Below are 19,562 nucleotides of genomic sequence, written 5' to 3'. Positions count from 1 at the left end.
GCCAGCGAAGTGTGTTGCAGGACATGCTGCTGCTGGCACTGTCCCCATGACACCTGGCACTGGGGGGGGGTGGCAGGCGGGAAACGAGGCTGTCAGTCACAGCCACCACGGTCCCTCCCTGACTGCTTTCTAGCTGTGCCCTCCCCTGTCACCCACTTTGCAGTCATAGCACAGCAGGTGTCTGGATCTGTCCTGACACCCTGTCCAGTCATGGGCTGTGGCCTGGCAATGTTAGTAACAAGGACAAGACCATCACCCCAACAGACAGCACGGTGCCCGACTGCTGCAGGCCGGTTTTGGGGTCTCTGCCAGGTGCACAGCCCTCTCTGGAGCCTCGGCCAGATGCCAGGCAGGGTTCTCAGCAGCCTCTTCTCAGGGGCATTCTCACTAACCCAGACACAGCACAGGGAAAGCTGATTGGACCATCTGACCTAGGCTGAGCCAATCAGATTCCTTCTGGAACCCTGGGGAAAAGCTGATAAGGACTCATCCACCAGAGATAAGCACAGAAGCTGATTGGACCATCTGATCTACAATGGGCCAATCCGATCCCTTCTCCCAGAGACCTGGGTAGAGATCCTCCATTTCTGTGGAGCCCTGGGGCCTGGGAGGTGGGGGAGGGGAGGTGGGCAGCCCTGGTGGGGTAGGCCCCAGCACACAGGGCCCTGCCTGGGTTCTGGAAGGCTCCCGGTCTACTTCCTGAGGCCAGTGGGCTTTATGCCCATGGCTTCTATGTGACACCCTGCATTCCAACTCGGAGGTGTCCTTTGTGGCTGAGGCCAGCTCTGAGTGTCTCCATCCCTCGCTGACAGTTCCTAGAGACTGAATAGCAGCCTCCAAAGAAAAAATGTCCCTTTCCCATTGATGAAAGTGACCTATATAACTCGTAGATGGAGACGGGAGGGAGGGGCTAGGAGAGAATGAGGGAGCGGAAGACACTGTACAAAAGGAAATGTACTCATTACCTGACTCATGAGACTGTAATCCCTCTGTACATCTCCTCTATGATAAATAATAACGTCAATGAATTTTTTTTAAAATGCCCCTTTTCTCCGGGCCTGAATGCAAATGCCACCCTGTGTGGTAGGACAGGGGGCTGTGAGCTGTGGACAGAGCAGGACTCAAACTGGGGTGAGCTTCTTGTGCCTGCGTCCTTCTACGAGGGAGGGAGGCAGAGGGGAAACGTCCAACGCTGCGTGAGTAGGGAGGCAGAGACAGCAGGGATGGGGGACAAGCCAACGAACAGGCATCCCCGGCTGCTGCCCTGGCAGAGCTGAGCATGCTCTGTGCTGGCCACGCTGCTCCTAGTGCTTACTGGAAAGCCACCAGCCAGGAGATGGGGTGGGCGGGCCCCGGACGCCCGGGGTTGCGTAAACCCGACTCCCTACTGTGTCTGTATGGTTTTCATCTGGCGATGTCCACGCACTGCCACCTGGGCCTCTGGAGGGCCATGAGCAGGGCAGGGGAGGAGATCCTGGGGCGTCCATCTCGCTCTGGCACACCAGCACACGGTCAGCCCGCTCACTGCACTCACCAGAGGACAAGTGGGGGACGTTGGGGGCGGAGGAGGGGGCCTGAGGGTGAATTCAGTGCCATCGTGCCCCTAGGACAGTGAACCAACTTGTGGGGGACCTGCCCCCCGCCCCGGTCATGGGGTAATGTCTGGGGACATGTGGCTGTCGCCACTGGGGAGCTGCTGGCGTGGAGTGGGTGGAGGTCTCTGTTAGCTGCCCGGCGCTTTGCAAGGCCCAGGATGCCACGCGGGAGAATGATCAGCCCCTCTGTGCCCAGGGAGGAGACAGACCCGGATCTTTGATCCCACAGCCACATGAAGAAACAGGCTGAAGCAGCAGGCTGGCAGGCCTCCTTCCTCCCAGCCCGGGAAGCCCTGGAGGCGAAGTCAGGCCCCGTGGCCAGCTCCTCACATACATCCTGTCCCTTGGTGGGGGGCCAGGCCTGGCCTGCTGCCGAGGCTGTGGGAGCCCCAGAGCCTGGACGAGGACCGGGCTGTAAAGGAAGGGGCGGTGGCAGGCAATTTCGCAGTCATGGATGGTGTCCTGTCCTCAGCAAAGGCCCCTTTCACCTGCCGCGTGGGGCAGGCTGCGGGGGAGACACGGCTCCCGCGGAGGACCTGGGTCCTGCCCTGCTTTCGCGGGTGCACCCCCGCAGAGGCTCTTTGCCTCCTGACTCCACGGCGCGTGGCCAAGGCCCGGCTTACCTAGGTAGTAAAGGCGGTGGGAGTGAGGGCCGGCTTCGTCTGTCTTCTGTACAAACTGGAAGTCGTGCGGGGCCTTGTTGACGATGAGGCCCGAGTACTTGCGGCTGCCGTGGATGATGCCCCGGAGGCCGTCCCACGAGTGCTTCTGCACCTGGAAGCGGCCGGCCGCCTCGTCCATGTCACCGGCGGCGGTGGTGGCGGCGGCCTGCTCCTCAGGCAGGGCCCCAGACATCCTCTCGGTCCCCTCGGAAGGCAGTGAGAAGCTGAAAGGGTGGGGGGAGATGGTGAGAGGGCTCCCCCGTTCTCATTTTACACCGGCCTGTCCGACACCCAAAGAGGTCTCCGCTATTCCTCTTCTTGGGAAGCCACCAATGGCTTTGCCAATCCAAGCCAGGGCCTGAAGCCATCTTCCTGGACTCGGCCCACAAAGCACCCTTCTCAGCCTTAAAGCTCTTCCTGGCTTTCCACAGCCCCCAGGACTGAAGCTACGGTATATATGAGGCCCTGCGTCCATCCTCAGCACTGCAAAAGAAAACACTCCAAACCCTAGTCCTCATCATGGCCTTCAAAGGCTAGCCCTACCCACTCCCCCCACCATCCCCTCCGCCAAAAACTGTGCCCCAGGGAAACTAAACTGGCCTTTGGTGGACTGCTCAAATGGGCTAGACTTCTTCTCATGTACCCCAGGGCCTTTGCACACGCTATCTTTTCTGCCTGGAACATGCTTTCCTCTGTCTGCTTGACTGACTTATAAATGGACAGTTTTACTGTTCTGGCAGGTGCCTCAAAATCTTTTAGGCCTTCTAGCCCAAACAAAGCTGGTTTTTCTGGTCATCTTTCACATGCCACCTGATTGACCACTGCCCCTGTCAGCATGGGTCACTTCAATTACTCAGACCTGTCTCCCCCGTATCTGTCCCATTCACTGTGGACCCTGGCAGCCTAGAGGCTGGCTCGGGGAGGACTGCAGAGCGAATGACTCTCGCCAAGCCTGATGGGAGGCATGGGGCCTGAGGGGCGGGGTGAGAAGCTACCAGCCACTGGGGAGACTGCCCTGGACGCCTCCAGGTGAGCTGGAGTCTGTGCACCCTCCCAGAGTCTGATGAACTGACACCCCCACTCACGCCAGCAGCTGCCCACCGTCCAGGGCAGCTCCCTCCCCCATGCTGCCTGGCCTCCGACTTCGCACACAGGCTCGACTGGCCGGGACCAAGCAGGTAAATATTTGTTTTAGGAAATTTAAACAGCCAGCTATGGGACCCGATTCCGGCAGCACCAGTGGTCTGGCATGGCGAGCCCGCACAGCCTCGCTCCCGTGCAGGCTGCATGACTCCCAACACAGCCCTGGCCCGTAGACACCCTCAGAGCCAGGGACAGGGAGCTGGCTGTCACACGAGCCCACAGGAGGCTGAGGAAGGAAGAGCACCCGTTTTAGATCAGCCTAGGCTATGTCAAGAAACCTGGGCTGGGCAGGTGGCTTAGTGGTACAGTGTTCGCCTCACAGGCATGAAGCCCTGGGTTCGATTCCTCAGTACCACATACACAGAAAAAGCCAGAAATGGTGCTGTGGCTCAAACCCTCTTAGAGTGGTCGCCTTGAGCAAAAGGTCAGCGACAGTGCCCAGGCCCTGAGTTCAGGCCCCAGAACTCGCAAACAACAACAACAGAAAGGTCCACAGAGGGACTGTCATCAGAAGGACCCGGGCCAACTTTGGGAGGGAAGGAGGAGGGAGGCTGAGGGCAGGTGGCCACCCCCTGCACAGGGAGGCAGACAGGCTGGGGGATGAGAAAAGGGCTCCACTAGGAGCAGCCTGCCTGCACTAAGGGGCTGCAGGCAGGGCCCCCCAAAGCCCGCCATGCAACCCTGTGTCCCACGCCAAGACCCCACAACGTCCCTCCCTGGCAGCCGGGCCAGGCTGGGGAGGGGCGCAGCTGACCTGAGGCAGGTGGCCCCCCACGCCCCATGGTGAGCTGTTCCTTGCCACACCCCGGCGAGGACAGAGGGCTCCCCCCCTTCGCTGGCAGGGGACTTGGGCCAGTCAGCCCAGTGCTCCGGACACGTTACCAAGCCATGGGCCATGGACCACCACGGTCCAGAGCCATCAAACACCAAATCGACAGAGGATAGAGACCTATGGCAGCTTTCACCCAGGGCGCGCCCGGGTACACCCTCCATCTCCAGGGCAGCAGGGAGCCATGGGCAGTGCTAGCTAGAGGCCAGGACAGTCTGGGGGCTCAGGAACCCAAAGGGTGGCTAGCAATAAACCCTAAAACCCCAGCCTGAGGGGCACCTTTAACCTGCATAAGCACTCCTTAAACTATGCCTCCCCAATTCCAGCCTTGCTCATCAGGAAAAATAAAACAAAATCAGAACCACAGAGCTGAAAGCCTGGCAAGGCCTTTCTAAGACCCTATGGATCATTTTCGTAGTTAAGAACCCCAAAGAATTCTCTTGCCTCCGATCCCTGCAGAGAACCCAGGAAGCAAAGCCGCAATCCAGGAGGTGGGAGATTAGATGAGACATGGGGAGAGATGGCCAGGAACCTTCTAGGTGTGGCTAGAACCTTCCAGCTTGGGCTCCAGGACTGGCTGAGACCTGGGGCTTACTGTCTGGCCACCTGGATCTCCCCCTCTGTACCCAGAAGCAAAGCTGAGGCTGCAGAGAGGCTGAAGGAGCAGGTGACAGGGGAGGTGACCGCGAGGCTCCTATGTGCCAACGGTGACTGTGCTGTACAGCTCCTCGAGTCAAGGGTTTCCCCAGCGGGGCGAGGGGCAGACGGCGGGCACTCAAGCCTGCCCGGCGCCACACCACCAGAGATCACTTGGGTCTTTTTGACAAGGTCACTACCGAAGCCCAGCTGGGGTTCTGTGGTGTCATTTGCAGGGGGACAGCCCTGTGCATCTGCCTGGCACCCCTCAGACACCACCGGTGAGGGAAGACAGCCAAAGACAGGGAGAAACTGTAGGTTCTCAGCACTACTGCAGCCCCTGGGGTGCCGGGGCTCCCCAAAGGGGCTTGGCAGCAAGGAAGGGGAGGGGGAGTGGGGCTCTTTTAGTCTGTCACAAGGCCTTTGGCTTTGTCCTCTGCCCACCTGGGACATGGTACAAGCACGGGTAGGGATGACCATCCACTAGGGCTTCCCCTAATCCATCTGTACACAGACCAACAGCCAGGCTCAGAGCTGTCCTGTCCACACCTCCCCAGACCCCAAAGCCACCACACTGCTCCAGGGCATCAGAACCGGGGTACTGCTTGGGGGGAAAAAAGGGGGGGCAAACACCTATGGTCCCAGCTACTCAGATGCAACAAAGAAAGCAAGCAAACAACCCAGGAGCCAGTAGCTCACGCCTGTCATCCTAGCTACTTAGGAGGCTGAGATCAGAGGATCACAGCTTGCAGCCAGACCCGGCAGGGCAGCCTGTGAGACTCTTATCTCCAATAAAATGCTCAGAAAAAGCCAGAAGTGGCTCTGTGGTTCAAGTGGTAGAGTGCTAACCTTGGACACAAAGAGGCTCAGAGACACAACGCTCAGGCCCTGAGTTCAAGCCCCATAACCAGCAAAAAACAAAACAAAAAAAAAGAAAAAAGAGAAAGACCAGCGGACGTGGCTCCCGGGTGGGGCGTGGCTCTGCAGTGGGAGGTGGGGCTGCACGATGGGGTGTAGATCAGTGATTGGGTGTGACTTCACGGCAGGAGGCGGGGCTCCATGGTGGGAGGTGGGATTCATCATGGGTTGGGCTCGGTGATTGGGTGTGACTCTGCATTGGGAGGAGGGGCTCCGCAGCAGGAGGCGGGGCTCCACAGCAGGAGCTGGGCTCCCAGGATGGGTAGGGCTTAGTGATTGGGTGTGGCTCCACGGTGGTGGGAGGGGGTACGACGCAGGGGGCGGAGTCTCGGCGGTAGAGCTCCACCTAGCAAGTGCAGGGCCCTGGGTTCAAATCCTAGTAGCAACAAAAATCAAAAAGGAAGGAAAAAACGTGCCAGGCTGGCTCCCGTAACACAGGAGATCCCACGGTCTTTCCGCGGCAGGAGATCCGAGGTCTTTCCACCCGAGGCCTTGGACTCGGGTTAAGCAGTTTGCAGTGTACTCAAGATGAGGACGGCCCTGGGGCGAGGAAACCCAGGGTGGGAGGTCTGAAGGCCCACGATCCTACCAAGTCAGAGGAGGAGGGGAACCCCCAAGATCCAGGATGGCCACGGCGCACACCCTGCCAACGGGTCCGTGTCTGGAGACGCCGAGGCTGTCACGGCTGGGGGAGGGCGACGGCGGCGGCTGTGAGGGTGGCAGATGCTGCTGGGGGACCCCCCCCCCCGGAGCCCGGGCGGCCCACCCCGCGCCAAGGCCTCGCTGCCTCCCGCAGAACCGCAGAACGGGCGGCGCGCCGCGGTGCGCGGGCGGAACGCGGCCGCGGCCCGGCCCCAGCCTCGGCCTCCCCTTACCTCGGCCAACTTCCCGCGAACTCCTTGTCCACGCGCAACTTCTTGACCTTCTGCATTAGCCGCACCGGGTGACCGGGAGGGCGCAGGGGGGCCGCGGAGCCGGGGCCCGGGCCCGGGCGGAGCGGGGCTGCGGCCGCGGCCGCATCGGCCGCGCACCGGGCTCCGCGCGCGCAGCCCGGGCCGGGGGGCCGTGGGGCTGCGGCGGCCGCGCTGCCGCGCCGGCCGGGGCCGTGCTCTCCCGGCAAGGAGTTACCCATCGCCGGCCGCGGGGTGCCCGGCCGCGCCTCCGGGTGCTCCCCGGTGCCGCCCGGAGACCCCCTGAACACGCCTCGGCCCCACAACCGGAAACCAAGTCCCTGCGGAGCTCCCAGGGGCTCCGGCGTCGCTGTCCGCGCGGCACTTGCCGGAAATCACGCCGCGGCCTCGGCATCTCCCGACCCCGGCCGCGGGGGGCCTCGGGGGCCGCGGGGGCCTCTCGCTCTCCCCCCTCCCCGCCTCCTCCACCCTCCCCTCCCCTCAGCCCCCCCCCACGCGCCGGCTCCGCCCCGCAGCAGCCGCGCGCCCAGGCGCCTCCCGCTCCAGCCGGCGCCTCCCCTGCGCATTCATCCGCCGGGCCACCTGTCGGCTGCCACAGCCTGGACCAGCGCTTCGTCGTCCTGGCAACGACCGCTGTTGTCCACCGCCGCCCGGCCTCCCCCCTGCCCCCGCCGCGCCCCGCGGCCCGGCACTGCGGGGCCCCAGGCGCCCCCTGAGGTCCGGCGAGGAGGCCCGGCGCAGGGGGCGGGCGGCATCGCGGGGACGTCGGCCGCTCGGTAAGTCCATTTGTCATTTCTACTTGACACCCTCCCCCCCCACACCAGGCCCCGATCCCAGGCGGCAGCCCCTCCCCCATCGCTGGAGGGGGAGGCCCAGTCCACTGCCCAACGCCAAGGGGACCCTGCCCAACCCCCCCCCCCTCTGGCGCAGAAGAGCCAGGACTCACGCCGGGAAGGCGTTCAGACATTAAGAATTAAGAACGTCACCACACCAGGCCGGGCACCAGGCCGGGCTCTGAGGGTTCACGCCTGTCATCCTAGCGACTCAGGAGGCTGAGATCTGAGGATTGCGGTAGGAAGCCCGCCCTGGTAGGGAAGTCGGTGAGACCCTTATCCCCAGTGAACCACCAGAAAACCGGAATTGGTTAAGTGGTAGTAAGCTAGCCTTGAGCAAAAGAGCTCAGGGACAACCCCCCACCCGACCCCGGCCCTGAGTTCAAGCCCCACAGCTGGAGCTGGGTGCCTGTCACCCTAACTCCTCAGGAGATTGAGATCTGAGGACCTCAGTCTGAAGCCAGCCCAGAAAATCTTTTCTCTAATTAACCACCAAAAAGCCAGAAGTGGAGCTGGGGCTCATGTTGTAGAGCACTAGCTAGCCTTGAGCAAAAAAGCTCAGGAGCTGCGTGCTGGTGGCTCACAGCTGTAATCCTATCCACGCCCAGGATCACTGTTCAAAGCCAGCCGGGGCAGGAAAATCTATGAGAACCCTTATCACCAATTAATCACCAGAAAACCAGAAGTGGTGCTGTGGCTGCGTGGTAGAGTGAAAAAGTTCAGGGACAGCGGCCCAAGCTCTGAGTTCAAGCCTCAGGACCAGACACACACACACTCACACACACACACTCACACCACACACACATACCACACACACCACACACACACACACTCACACACACACACTCACACACACACACTCACACCACACACACATACCACATACACCACACACACACACACCACACACACAATCACACACACACCACACACACACCACACACACTCACACACACCACACACACTCACACACACACACTCTCACACACACACACACCACACACGCCACACACATACCACACACACCACACGCACACCACACACACACCACACACACACCACACGCACCACACACACACTCACACACACACACCACACGCACCACACACACACACACACACCACACGCACACCACACACACCACACACACACACTCACACACCACACGCACACCACACACACACTCACATACACACACACACTCACACACACACCACACACACACACACCACACACACTCACACACACACCACACACACACACCACACACACACTCACACACACCACACACACACACCACACACACTCACACACACCACACACTCACACACACCACACACTCACACACACACACACACTCACACACACACACACACTCACACACACACACACACAGAATGTCACATCAGGACATGGAACACAGAGGTCAGAGCAGAAGGGGCAAAATGAGATTGTTTTGAACCCAGTGACAAAGATGAGGACTCCAGACCAGAGAGTTGGGTTCAGATGAGCACTGGTAGCTCCCGCCTGTAATCCTAGCTACTGAGGAAACTGAAAGTCGGCTTGGGCACGAAAGTCTGTGAGACTCGTATCTCCAGTTAACCACCAAAAAGTCAGAAGCAGAGCTGTGGCTTTAGCTAAAAAGGTCAAGGACCGCTCCCAGGCACTGACTTCCAGCCCCAGGACTGGCACACACACACAGAGCTCTTATGACACCTGACATGATAGAAACTAAACGACTGTCAGCTAAGTATGTCACTAAACACCACAGCAAGGTGAGCACCAACTTGAAGCCCCAGGGCTGAATGTGGATCCCTGGGTGCGGTGGACAGGGACGGCCACGCCCCCGGCTCCATCCAGTTGCATCAGCCCTCATCCCTTTTTATCTCCGGTTTCCTGGCTAGGCTCTTTCCAGGGACAGCTGGGTGGGACAATGGATGGAAGGCAAAGCCTTCGTCAGACCCACCAAGTTACAGCCATCTCCCTAGGTCAGTGACCCCAGGGCCGCCTTGAAAAGCCACTTCCTGTCAATCCCAAATTCCAGAGCTATGGCACAAATCTGTCCACCACACGACCATCCCCCCTTCTCCCAGCCTGCCTGGCTGCCGCGCCCCAGCACAGGCCAACTTCCTAAAGGCTCCCAGAAACTTCCATTCAGCCACAGGCAGAGTCCTGAATCTGGATAGAATGAAGACATCATGAAGGCCACGACAGCGGCTAGACCGCCCTCGGCCTGCTCATTTTCTACCATCATAGGCCCATTCCACTCCGCATTCGGGAATCTGCACCCGCTGGGATTTGTCCCCCTTGGGAGACAAGCCATCCCGGCTGTCCAGTTGCCCCCCCTCCCTCACCCCAGGACCCAACTGGCGCCTCCGGGGTCCGGTTGCCCACCTTTCACACCGGCTGGGCCATAATCCCCCAGCTCTTGGAAAGCACCCCCCCACCCCCAGCCCCAGGGGGCCGCTGCCTGGGATAGAGGCCGGACAGAGGGGTGCCGAGGCGGGCAGGGGTGGGGCTGCACTGACCCGGGAGCGGGACCAGGCGGCAGTTCGGGGCGATCGGGGCCTGGGAAAGTTAGGGGTGGCATGCCGCGCGTCCGCGGGCCGGGCCGCCCCTCGCGGAGGGTCTGCGGGGGGGGGGGGCGCCGGTGGCTGGGCGCGGCGGGCGCACCGACTCCAGAAGGGGCCTCGACCCGGGGGGGGGGGGGCGGCCGGGGCAGCGCCGCCGGGACGGACCGACGGGACGCGGGGTCGGGAACCGGACAGACGGCGAGGTGTGCCCCGGCCGGCGGGGGCCCTGAGGCGGGTCAGAGAGCGAGAGGGGGGTGCGGGACGCCAGGGAAACTGAGGCAGGGGGACTGGGGTGGGGAGGGGGCCGCCCCGATGGCGGGCCCCGGGGCGCGCGGAGGCCCGGGCGGAGGCTGGGGGGGGGGCCGGTCCACGGCGGGCCCAAGGCCGTGGGAAAACAGGGACGCGGCGCTCCGGACGCTGCTCACCGGGATGCGAGGCGGCGGCCGGGCTGGGCAAAGGCGTCCCGGGGCCGGCGGCGCCTCACGCGCGAAGCTCCATGCCCGGGACTGCGGCCCCGGAAGTGGCGGGCGCGGGGGGACAGCGGCGGCGGCGGACACGGGGACCCGCCGGCTCAGCTTCCTTTGACCCGGAAGTCGAGCTGCCCAAGCGGCGGCCTGTGATTGGATAAGGTTTGGGCGGTACCAATACGCACAGAGCTCCGGGGGGGGACGGAGACCAGCCGTGCGGCGAGCGCTGCAGACGACGTTTGATTTCCGGGCGGGCGAGAAATCCTGAGGCGAACACCCCCGCGGGATCTGGTACGGTCCAGCCCAACCGCTGAGTTTTCTGATAAATGGTCTAAGAGAAAACTCCTTTCCGAGCGGGCGTTGGTGGTATAGTGGTTAGCATAGCTGCCTTCCAAGCAGTTGACCCGGGTTCGATTCCCGGCCAACGCACTTCGCTTTTCTTGCACAACTGAAGGATTCAGAATGGCCTTTTCATTTCCTCACACTTCTGTTAAAAAAAAAAACTTTTAAAATATAAAAGAAACAGAGAAAACGAGCGGTGCTAGGATTCGTGTCAGACATTTGCTCTCGTTACAAAGAGAAAAAAGTTGTACAATGAGAGAAAGCAACAAGAAAAAGCTGTTCCCGCCCGGGATCGAACCGGGGACCTTTCGCGTGTGAGGCGAACGTGATAACCGCTACACTACGGAAACCCGCGGAGGACCGCTCTTCCGACCCTCTGACCATGCAGGTACAATGTTGCCACTTTGCAACCTGTGCAACAGTGTCCCTTCCTCGTGTCAACACGGCCGCCCGCGGCCCGGGAGCCCCGAGGGAGAGGCCCGGGGAGCAGAGGCGGATGAACACCTGCGCGCACGCGCACAGACCTTCATTACTGGCCCAATTAACTACACCGCCCAGGAGAATCCAAGAGAGACGAAAAAGTTTGCTACTCCATCGCAAATCAAGCTCATCTGCCCTGAGTTCCTATCACAGACGCGATGCCAGCAGCAAGAGCCATTTTCAGTTTCTGTAAGGAATCCCCGTTCGATGTCCAGCTCCTTAAGGAGCTTTGTGAATAGAACTTTCCATTCGTGTGTGTGTGTGTGTGTGTGTGTGTGTGTGTGTGTTCAAGACCCAATCTGGGGAAAAATGAAAGAGAAAGGAAAGAAGGAAGGGAGAAGAAGAGGAGGAGGAGGAGAAATTACATTTATATATTAAATAGATAAACATGTGTATGTATTATATAATTATATATTAAATATATTATCTATAATAAGTATATTATACATACACATAGTGTGGTGTGTGTGTGTGTGTGTGTGTGTGTGTGTGTGTGTGTGGTGGATCTGGGGCTTGAACCTGAGCGCTGGGCACTGTCCCTGAGATTCCTTTGCTCAAGGCTTACGTTTTACCCCTTGAACCACAGCTCCTCTTCCAGCTTTTCCAGTAATTTAGGGGAGATAAGAGTCTCACAAACGGGCTGGGAAGGTTGCTCAGTGGTAGAGCGCTTGCCTTGCAAGCATGAGGCCCTGGGTTTGATTCCTCAGCACCACATAAGCAAAAAGGAAAAAAGCTGGAAGTGGCGCTGTGGCTCCAGTGGTAGAGCGCTAGCCTTAGGCTGAAGAGCTGAGGGACAGTGCCCAGACCCAGAGTTCAGGCCCCACGACCGGCAAAAAAAAAAAAAAAGTCTCACAGACTTTCCTGACGGTGCTAGCTTGGAACTATGATCCTCAGATCTCAGCCTCCTGAGTAGCTAGGATGACAGGTGTGAGCCACCAACAACTGGCTAGAATAAATTATATTTTCATGTAATATTCTTAAAACTCAAAATCACATGCTGCATTTGATTTCTGTGGCCAGAAATGATGCAGATTTCCTGGCTAGAAATGCAGGGTTTTGTTGTTGTTGTTTTTCCATGTAACAGGTCGGGCCTCTCTGGGGCAAGCTGGTCCTCCTCCCCCTCCCCTGTCCCCACCCCCACCCCCCCACCCCCCCTCCCCCGCCACCACCCACCCAGGGCCATTGGGAGGGCCCAAGTCTGGGCTGTCCCAGCTCCCAGAGGCCTGGTATCCCAGGCTGGTGTCCTCTCTACTCCTCATCCTTGGCAAGCCCTTGACCCTCTTATAAAGACTCCTGTGATTATATCAGACTCCCTCAGGGGACCCAAAATAATTTCTCCAGGCCCAAATCTTCCCTTTGAAAGAGATGGGCATTTGAGAGGGCAGGTGAATTATTTCACCGACCCCACTTCCTCAAGGATTAGAAATTCATTCACCCCTACATGTTTTTGTGCAGGTATGCCAGTCCTAGGGCTTGAACTCAGAGCCTGGGTGCTGTCTCTGACTCTTTCTTTTTCCTTCTTTCTTTCTTTCTTTCTTTCTTTCTTTCTTTCTTTCTTTCTTTCTTTCTTTCTTTCTTTCTTTCTTTCTTTCTTTCTTTCTTTCTTTCTTTCTTTCTTTCTTTCTCAAAGCTTGCTCTCTACAACTTGAGCCACACAACTCCACATCTGACTTTTTGGTGGTTCTTTGGAGTCAAGAGTCTCAAGTAATCCTAGGTGCTTAGGGGACTGATGTTGGGAGGATGGAGGTTCACCCTCAGCCTAGGCAGAAAAGTCTCTGAGACCTGACATGGTGGCACCCCTCTGCTATTTCATCTACAACAGGAAGATTAAGATAGGAGGGCTGTAGTCCAAGCAGGGACCAGGGTAGAAGATGAGACGTGATCTCAAAAATAACCAGTTTAAAACCAGAAGTGGTGCTGTGGCTCAAGTGGTAGAGCGCTCGCCTTGAGCTGAAGAGCCGAGGGACAGCGCCCAGGCCCAGAGTTCAAGCCCCACGACCGACCAAAATAAATAAATAAATAACCAGTTTAGGGGCTGGGAAGAGAGAGAGAGAGAGAAGTAGAGTGATTGTCATGGTCATGGCTTTTAATCAATACATAGTAATTGCACACATTTTTTTTTTCGGTCATGGGGCTTGAACTCTGGCCTGGGCGCTGTCCCTCAGCTCTTCAGCTCAAAACTAGCGCTCTACCACTTGAGCCACAGCTCCACTTCCAGTTTTCTTGTGGTTTGTTGGAGATAAAGAGTCTCATGGACGTTCTTGCCCGGGCTGGCTTTGAACCTCGATCCCCAGATCTCAGCCTCCTGAGTAGCTAGGATGACAGGCCTGAGGCACCAGCGCCTGGCTAATTCGACACATTTATGTTGGCACAAGATGATAAGTTAATACACTCAGTGTTTAGTCATTAAATCAGCATGATTTGCATTTCCATGAAATATTAGTAATGTCTTTAAACTCCTATGTTTTTGTTGTTTTAGTAGGTCCTGGGGCTGGAACTCTGGACCTGGGCGCCGTCCCTCAGTTCTTCAGCTCAAGGCTAGCGCTCTACCACTTGAGCCACAGCGCCACTTCCAGTTTTCTGGTGGTTTATTGGAGATAAGAGTCTCACAGACTTTGCTGCCACGATTTTGAACTGCTATCCTCAGATCTCAGCCTCTTGAGTAGCTAGGATGACAGATGTGAGCCACTGGCACCCGACCTCTATGAGCTCTTTTCTTACTGGGTGCGTGTGTGTGCACACACACACAAGCCAGTCCTAGGAGTTCAACTCATGGCCTGGGTGCTATCCTAGAATTCTTTTCTCTCAGGGCTTGTACTCTACTCCTTGAGCCACAGCTCCACTTCTGGTTTTCTGGTGGTTCATTGGAAATAAGAGTCTCACCAACTTGCTTGCCCAGGCTGGCTTTGAGCTGCGATCCTCAGATGTCAGCTCCTGAGTGGCTGAGATTACAGGGGCGTGAGCCATGGGTGCCGACTTTTGTTACATTTTGAGCCCAATGTCACCTTGCTCTCTGTCTTCCTTTCCAGCAGTTCACCTGGGATACCATGCTGACCTACCATGCTCCTACTTTCCTTCTAGGGCCCAGCGTTGGGTCCCGTCCCCTCCTCTGCCCACAAGCCTCTCTGGCTGTGCCCCAAGACCCCCTCTGCGCTTGCTGACACCCACAGTCCTCCAGCCTGGGCCTCTTCTAGCACCAGACTTGGGGTTCTATTGTCACCAGATATCTCCAGATTGGGGGTGGGAGTTCGTGGGTCTCACATTCAACGTGGCCATTTACACCTGACCCCTACACCAGCACCTCTGGCAGCCCCCACCCCAGCTGAGCATAGCTCTGAGCCCCTGGGACTCAGCTAGATCTGGGGACCACCGGGACCCCTGCCCACATTTGATCACTGCGTAAATCAAATAAGTACCGATTCCAAAATACCTATAGTGCACACCTTCCTTCCCCTCAAAACACCAGGCACCTGCTCCTGGACCTGCCAGTCCGCCAAGCAACTACCACGGGGCACGCATGAGAGAGCAGAGTCCTGTCCCTCCCCCCTCTGCCCACAGCCCCTCCCATGGCCCCCATCATCCCACGGGGCAGGGGGGCACAAAGCCGAGTTCCCCATCCCCTGCTGCCCCAGGACCCTGCGTGACCCACCACATCCCCTCCCTCTCTGTTGCTCCCTTCTTCTGCTCAAGCCCCTTGGGCCTTCCCACAGCTCCATCCTACCCCAGGGCTTTGGCACAGGCTTTGTCCTCTTAGTTTTGTTTTGTTTTCTCCAGGGTTCAATTCCTCTTCTCCAGGTACTGTCCCTGAGCACTAAGCCTCTCCTCCCGGACCAGGGCATACAGAGAGTCTCTGATCACTGCCATAATCCCAAGTGTAGACTCCCCTCAGTACCTCCTCCTCCTCCTCCTCCTCCTCCTCTCCCTCCTCCTCCTCCTCCCCACACCAGGCCGTGAGCTCACGGGTGCATGACCAGTCCCCAAACTGTATATTACTTGCTCCTTGAATCTAGATAGTCCCCTGTTGGAATTATGAATCAATAAACAAACTGGTCAGATAAGAGATGGGACCAGAGCTGGTGGTGGCTGAGGAGTAACATAGGAGGGCTTCCTGGTGAAGGAGGAAAACTCGTTCACTCTCTCTAGAAGTCCACCGAGGCCCCCAGACCTCATTTATCTTAAATTAAGTGATCCACACACAAAGCAGACGCTGAACAATATTCCTTTTAATTGCGGTGTTAGCTGAGAGGACCTGGGGCAGGGGCAGTGTCCTGTCTGTCCACTAGGGGTCAGTAAGTGAACAGTGGAGCTCCAGGGTCCCAGACACACTCATTTTTCTACCCCCACCTCCCCACCCCCACCTCCATTGTGGGTCTTGAACTCGGTACCTGGCCTCTGCCCCTGAGCTCTTCAGCTCAAAAGGCTAGCTCTCTACCACTTTGAGCCACAGCATCACTTCCGGTTTTCTGGTGGTTCACTGGGATTAAGAGTCTCACGGATTTTCCTGCTGGCTTTGAACCGAGATGTCAGCTCTCAGCCTCCTGAGTAGCTAGGATTACAAGCATGAGCCATGGCTCTTGGCCTCATATTTGCATTTGACCCAAGCAGGTTTTCCAGCAGGGAGGGTTGACAGCCTGTCCTACCTGAAGTCTAACCATCTGAAAATGCCTTAGCAAAAGTTCATAAAGGAAGAGAAAAAGGAAAGCAAAGGACTTGCAGGGTCTTATGCTTGGGCATCCCAGCTACTGGAGAGGCTGAGATCTGAGGATGGTAGTTCGAAGCCAGCCTGGGCAGGAGAGTGTATGAGACTCTTAGTTCCAATAAACCACCAGAAAACCAGAAGTGGGGCTGTGGCTCAAAGTGGTAGAGTGCTAGCCTTGAGATAAAAAAAAATCAGGGATAGGGCTGGGAATGTGGCTTAGTGGTAGAGCGCTTGCCTAGCATGCATGAAGCCCTGGGTTCGATTCCTCAGTACCACATACACAGAAAAAGCCAGAAGTGGCGCTGTGGCTCAAGTGGTAGAGCGCTAGCCTTGAGCAAAAGAAGCTCAGGGACAGCGCCCAGGCCCTGAGTTCAAACCGCAGGACTGACAAAAAAAAAAAAAAAGTCTGGCTTGTGTGACCGGAGGGTAAAATGCTTGCACAGCATGTAGGAATAAAGCTCAGTGTTTCACCCCCCCAGCACCCCCAAAAATAAATAACACAGTGCCTAATCACGGGTGTTACGATGTGACATCGTCACGCACGCATCCGTGGCATAAAGCCTGATTCCCGGGAAAAGCCTGCCTTCTGCGCCTTTCTTGTTTCTGCTTTATGGTAAGGGGGAAAAATTCAAAATTCTCTCTTCTGATTGTTTGAGACCCATAACACACCTCCTGCGGGCTCAGTCACCCCACGAGCAGCAACCTGCCTTGACCCAGGGTAGATATTTATTTCTAGGCCTTTCCACAGCCCAGAAGTGCCAGGGAGAGAATGACTAAGCTGGCTTGCTATTTTTGTCCAGGAGAACCTTGAGCTAGATGGGAGGGAGGGTGGGGGAACGTGGCAGGGCCGCTCTCCCTCTTGGGGGGGGCGGTATAAGGGGGTCTGGGGGAAGGGGCAGGAGCAAGGGCAGAACCACATCCCTCTTCTTCCTCCCCCTCCCTCTCCCCCTCCTCGCCTCCCCCCCCCCTCCTCCCTCCCCCTCCTCCCCCTCCTTCCCCCTCCCCCTCCTCCTCCCTCCCCTCCTCCCCCTCCTTCTCCTCCCCCACCTCCTCCTCCCCCTCCTTCTCCTCCCCCACCTCCTCCTCCCCCCTCCTTCTCCTCCCCCACCTCCTCCTCCTCCCCCTCCTCCCTTCTTCCTCCTCCCCCCCTCCTCCCCCACCTCTTCCCCCCTCCCCCCTCCTCCCCTCCCCCTCCCCCTCCTCCCCCTCCTCTTCCTCCCCCTCCTCCTCCCTCTCCCCCCTCCTCCTCCCCCTCCTCCCCTTCCCCCTCCTCCTCCTCCCACTTTCCCCTCCTCCTCCCCCTTCCCCCTCCTCCTCCTCCTCCTCCTCCTCCTCCCTCTCCCCCTCCTCCTCCCCCCTCCCTCCCCTTCCCCCCCTCCTCCTCCTCCTTTTCCTCCTCCTCCTTCTCCTCCCCCTCCTCCCCCTCCCCCCTCCTCCTCCTCCTCCTCCTTCTCCTCCCCCTCCTCCCCCTCCTCCTCTTCTTCCTCCTCCCCCTCCTCCTCCTCCCCCTCCCCCTCCTCCCCCTCCCCCTCCTCCTTCTCCTCTAGTAGCTCCCACATTCCCTGCATCTCAAGGCCACTCTGGTATTTTCAGTCCAGCACAACCATCTGTTTGAAGACTAAATATACAATGAAGAGGGGATAGGCGGGGGTTGATGGAAGGATGGGAGGGTTCTGGGAGGGTTCCCCCTGTTTGGCTCTATCCACAGAACCTGCTGCAACATGTCCTCCACTCTGATTTTTCTTTCCAGCTCCCTCAGACCAAGTGCTGAGATCCCTGCTGCGCTGCGTGACCTTGGGTAGGTAAGTCACCCTCTCTGAGCCTCCAGTTGATCTGTAATGAGGATCATAGGCAAACTCCTGAGGAGGGGCAAATACAGAAAAAGGCCAACTGTGTGCAGAGTAGATGCTCAATGCAGAGAACCCACAGTGAGGGTTTTATTTGTTGTTGTCTTCGTTTGTGACACAGGGTCAAACACAGGGCCTCCTCATGAGTGCAAATGCTGGGCTGAGTTTTTGGCCTCTGTGTGTGTAAGCTTTCTCTGCTCAAGGCTGGCACTCTACCACTTGAACCACAGCTCTACTTCCAGCATTTTGGGGGGAAGGGATAATTAATTGGAGATGAGTTTCAACAGACTTTCCTGCCCAGGCTGTCTTTGAACCTCAATACTCAAATCTCAGCCTCTGAGTAGCTGGGATTATAGGTGTGAGTCCCTGGCACCTGGCTTCACTTCTGCCTTTTTTTGTAGTTAACTGGAGATAAGAGGCTCTGGAGCTGGAAGCTGGTGGCTCACACCTATAAGCCTAGCTACTTAGGAGGCTGAGATCTGGGGATCAGGTTCCAAGCCAGCATGGGCAGAAAAGTCTGTGAGATTCTTTCTTTCTTTTTTTTTTTTTGGTAGGTTATGGGCACTGAGCCTGGGCACTGTCCCTCAGCTCTTCAGCTCAAGGCGAGTGCTCTACACTTGAATCACAGTGCTACTTCTGGTTTTTTGGTGGTTTATTGGACATAAGAGTCTCACAGACTTTCCTGCCCGGGCTGGCTTTGAATGTGATCCTCAGATCTCAGCCTCCTGAGTAGCTAGGATGACAGGCGTGAGCCACCAGCACCTGGCTATGAGACTCTTATCTCCAATTAACCACCAGAAAAATTAGAAGTGGCACTGTGATTCAATGTGGTAGAACACTAGCTTTGAGCAAAAAGCTCAGGGATAGTGCCCAGGCCCTGAGTTCAAGCCCCTGGACTGGCACATGCACACACAAAAGGGTCCCCAAGGGCTAGGCAGGTGGCTCAGTGGTAGAGCGCTTGCCTTGCATGCAGGAGCCCCTGGGTTCAATTCCTCAGCACCACATAAGCAGAAAATGTCAGAAGTGGTGCTGTGGCTCAAGTGGTAGAGCTCTAGCCTTGAGCTGAAGAGCTGAGGGACAGCGCCCAGGCCCAGAGTTCAAGCCCCAAGATCGACCAAAAAAAAAAAAAAAGGGTCCCCAAGTGTGTTTTATGCTATTAAAATATCCTCCCTGGTGGGCGCCGGTGACTCACACCTGGCATCCTAGCTACTCAGGAGGCTGAGATCTGAGGATCACAGTTCAAAGGTAGCCCAGGCAGGAAAGTCCATGAGACTCTTTTTTTTTTTTTTTTGGTCTAGTTGTGGGGCCTGAACTCGGCCTGGACGCTGTCCCTCAGCTCTTCAGCTCAAGGCTAGCGCTCTACCACTTGAGCCACAGCGCCACTTCTGGCTTTTTTTTTTAATGTGGTGCTGAAGAATCGAGCATGCAAGGCAAGCACTCTACCACTGAGCCACCTTCCCAGCCCCCATGAGACTCTTATCTCCAATGAACCACTAAAAAGCCAGAAGTAGAGCTGAGACCCAAGTGGTAGAAAATTAAGGGACAGCAGCCCCAGCCCTGGTACAAAAAGATAAAATAAAATCTCAGCTCTCAGGAGGCTGAGGCAGGCGGAGGGGAGGCTGAGGCA

At 57.5% G+C, this 19,562-nt stretch overlaps 1 protein-coding gene and 2 non-coding genes across 5 annotated transcripts in view; 1 reads left to right on the top strand and 2 right to left on the bottom strand.

Moving 5' to 3' along the window:
• Positions 1 to 10,643, bottom strand: part of Dpp9 (dipeptidyl peptidase 9) — a 33,518-nt gene extending 22,875 nt beyond the window's left edge. For 2 of the 3 annotated variants that reach the window (XM_042669911.1, XM_042669913.1), the window contains exons 1-2: positions 6,659 to 6,714; positions 2,219 to 2,481 (exon numbers count right to left, since the gene is read on the bottom strand). In XM_042669911.1, coding sequence (XP_042525845.1) covers positions 2,219 to 2,481; positions 6,659 to 6,714 — 319 coding nt within the window. Of the gene's footprint in view, positions 1 to 2,218; positions 2,482 to 6,658; positions 6,715 to 10,525 lie in introns of those variants that run through there. The other variant, XM_042669912.1, reaches the window with a different exon arrangement.
• A 281-nt stretch (positions 10,644 to 10,924) lies between these two features.
• On the top strand, positions 10,925 to 10,996 carry Trnag-ucc. Its single transcript has one exon. It is a non-coding gene; the product is annotated as a tRNA-Gly (tRNA).
• Positions 10,997 to 11,186: 190 nt separating this feature from the next.
• On the bottom strand, positions 11,187 to 11,259 carry Trnav-cac. The gene has a single exon. It is a non-coding gene; the product is annotated as a tRNA-Val (tRNA).
• Between the last annotated feature and the right edge of the window lie 8,303 nt (positions 11,260 to 19,562).

This window comes from Dipodomys spectabilis, unplaced genomic scaffold, assembly GCF_019054845.1.
Source record: "Dipodomys spectabilis isolate Male_0828 unplaced genomic scaffold, ASM1905484v1 ptg000511l, whole genome shotgun sequence".
In the NCBI taxonomy this organism is placed as follows: Eukaryota; Metazoa; Chordata; class Mammalia; order Rodentia; family Heteromyidae; genus Dipodomys; species Dipodomys spectabilis.
Note: the sequence above shows the minus strand (reverse complement) of the source record. Positions and strands in the feature narration are given on the sequence as shown.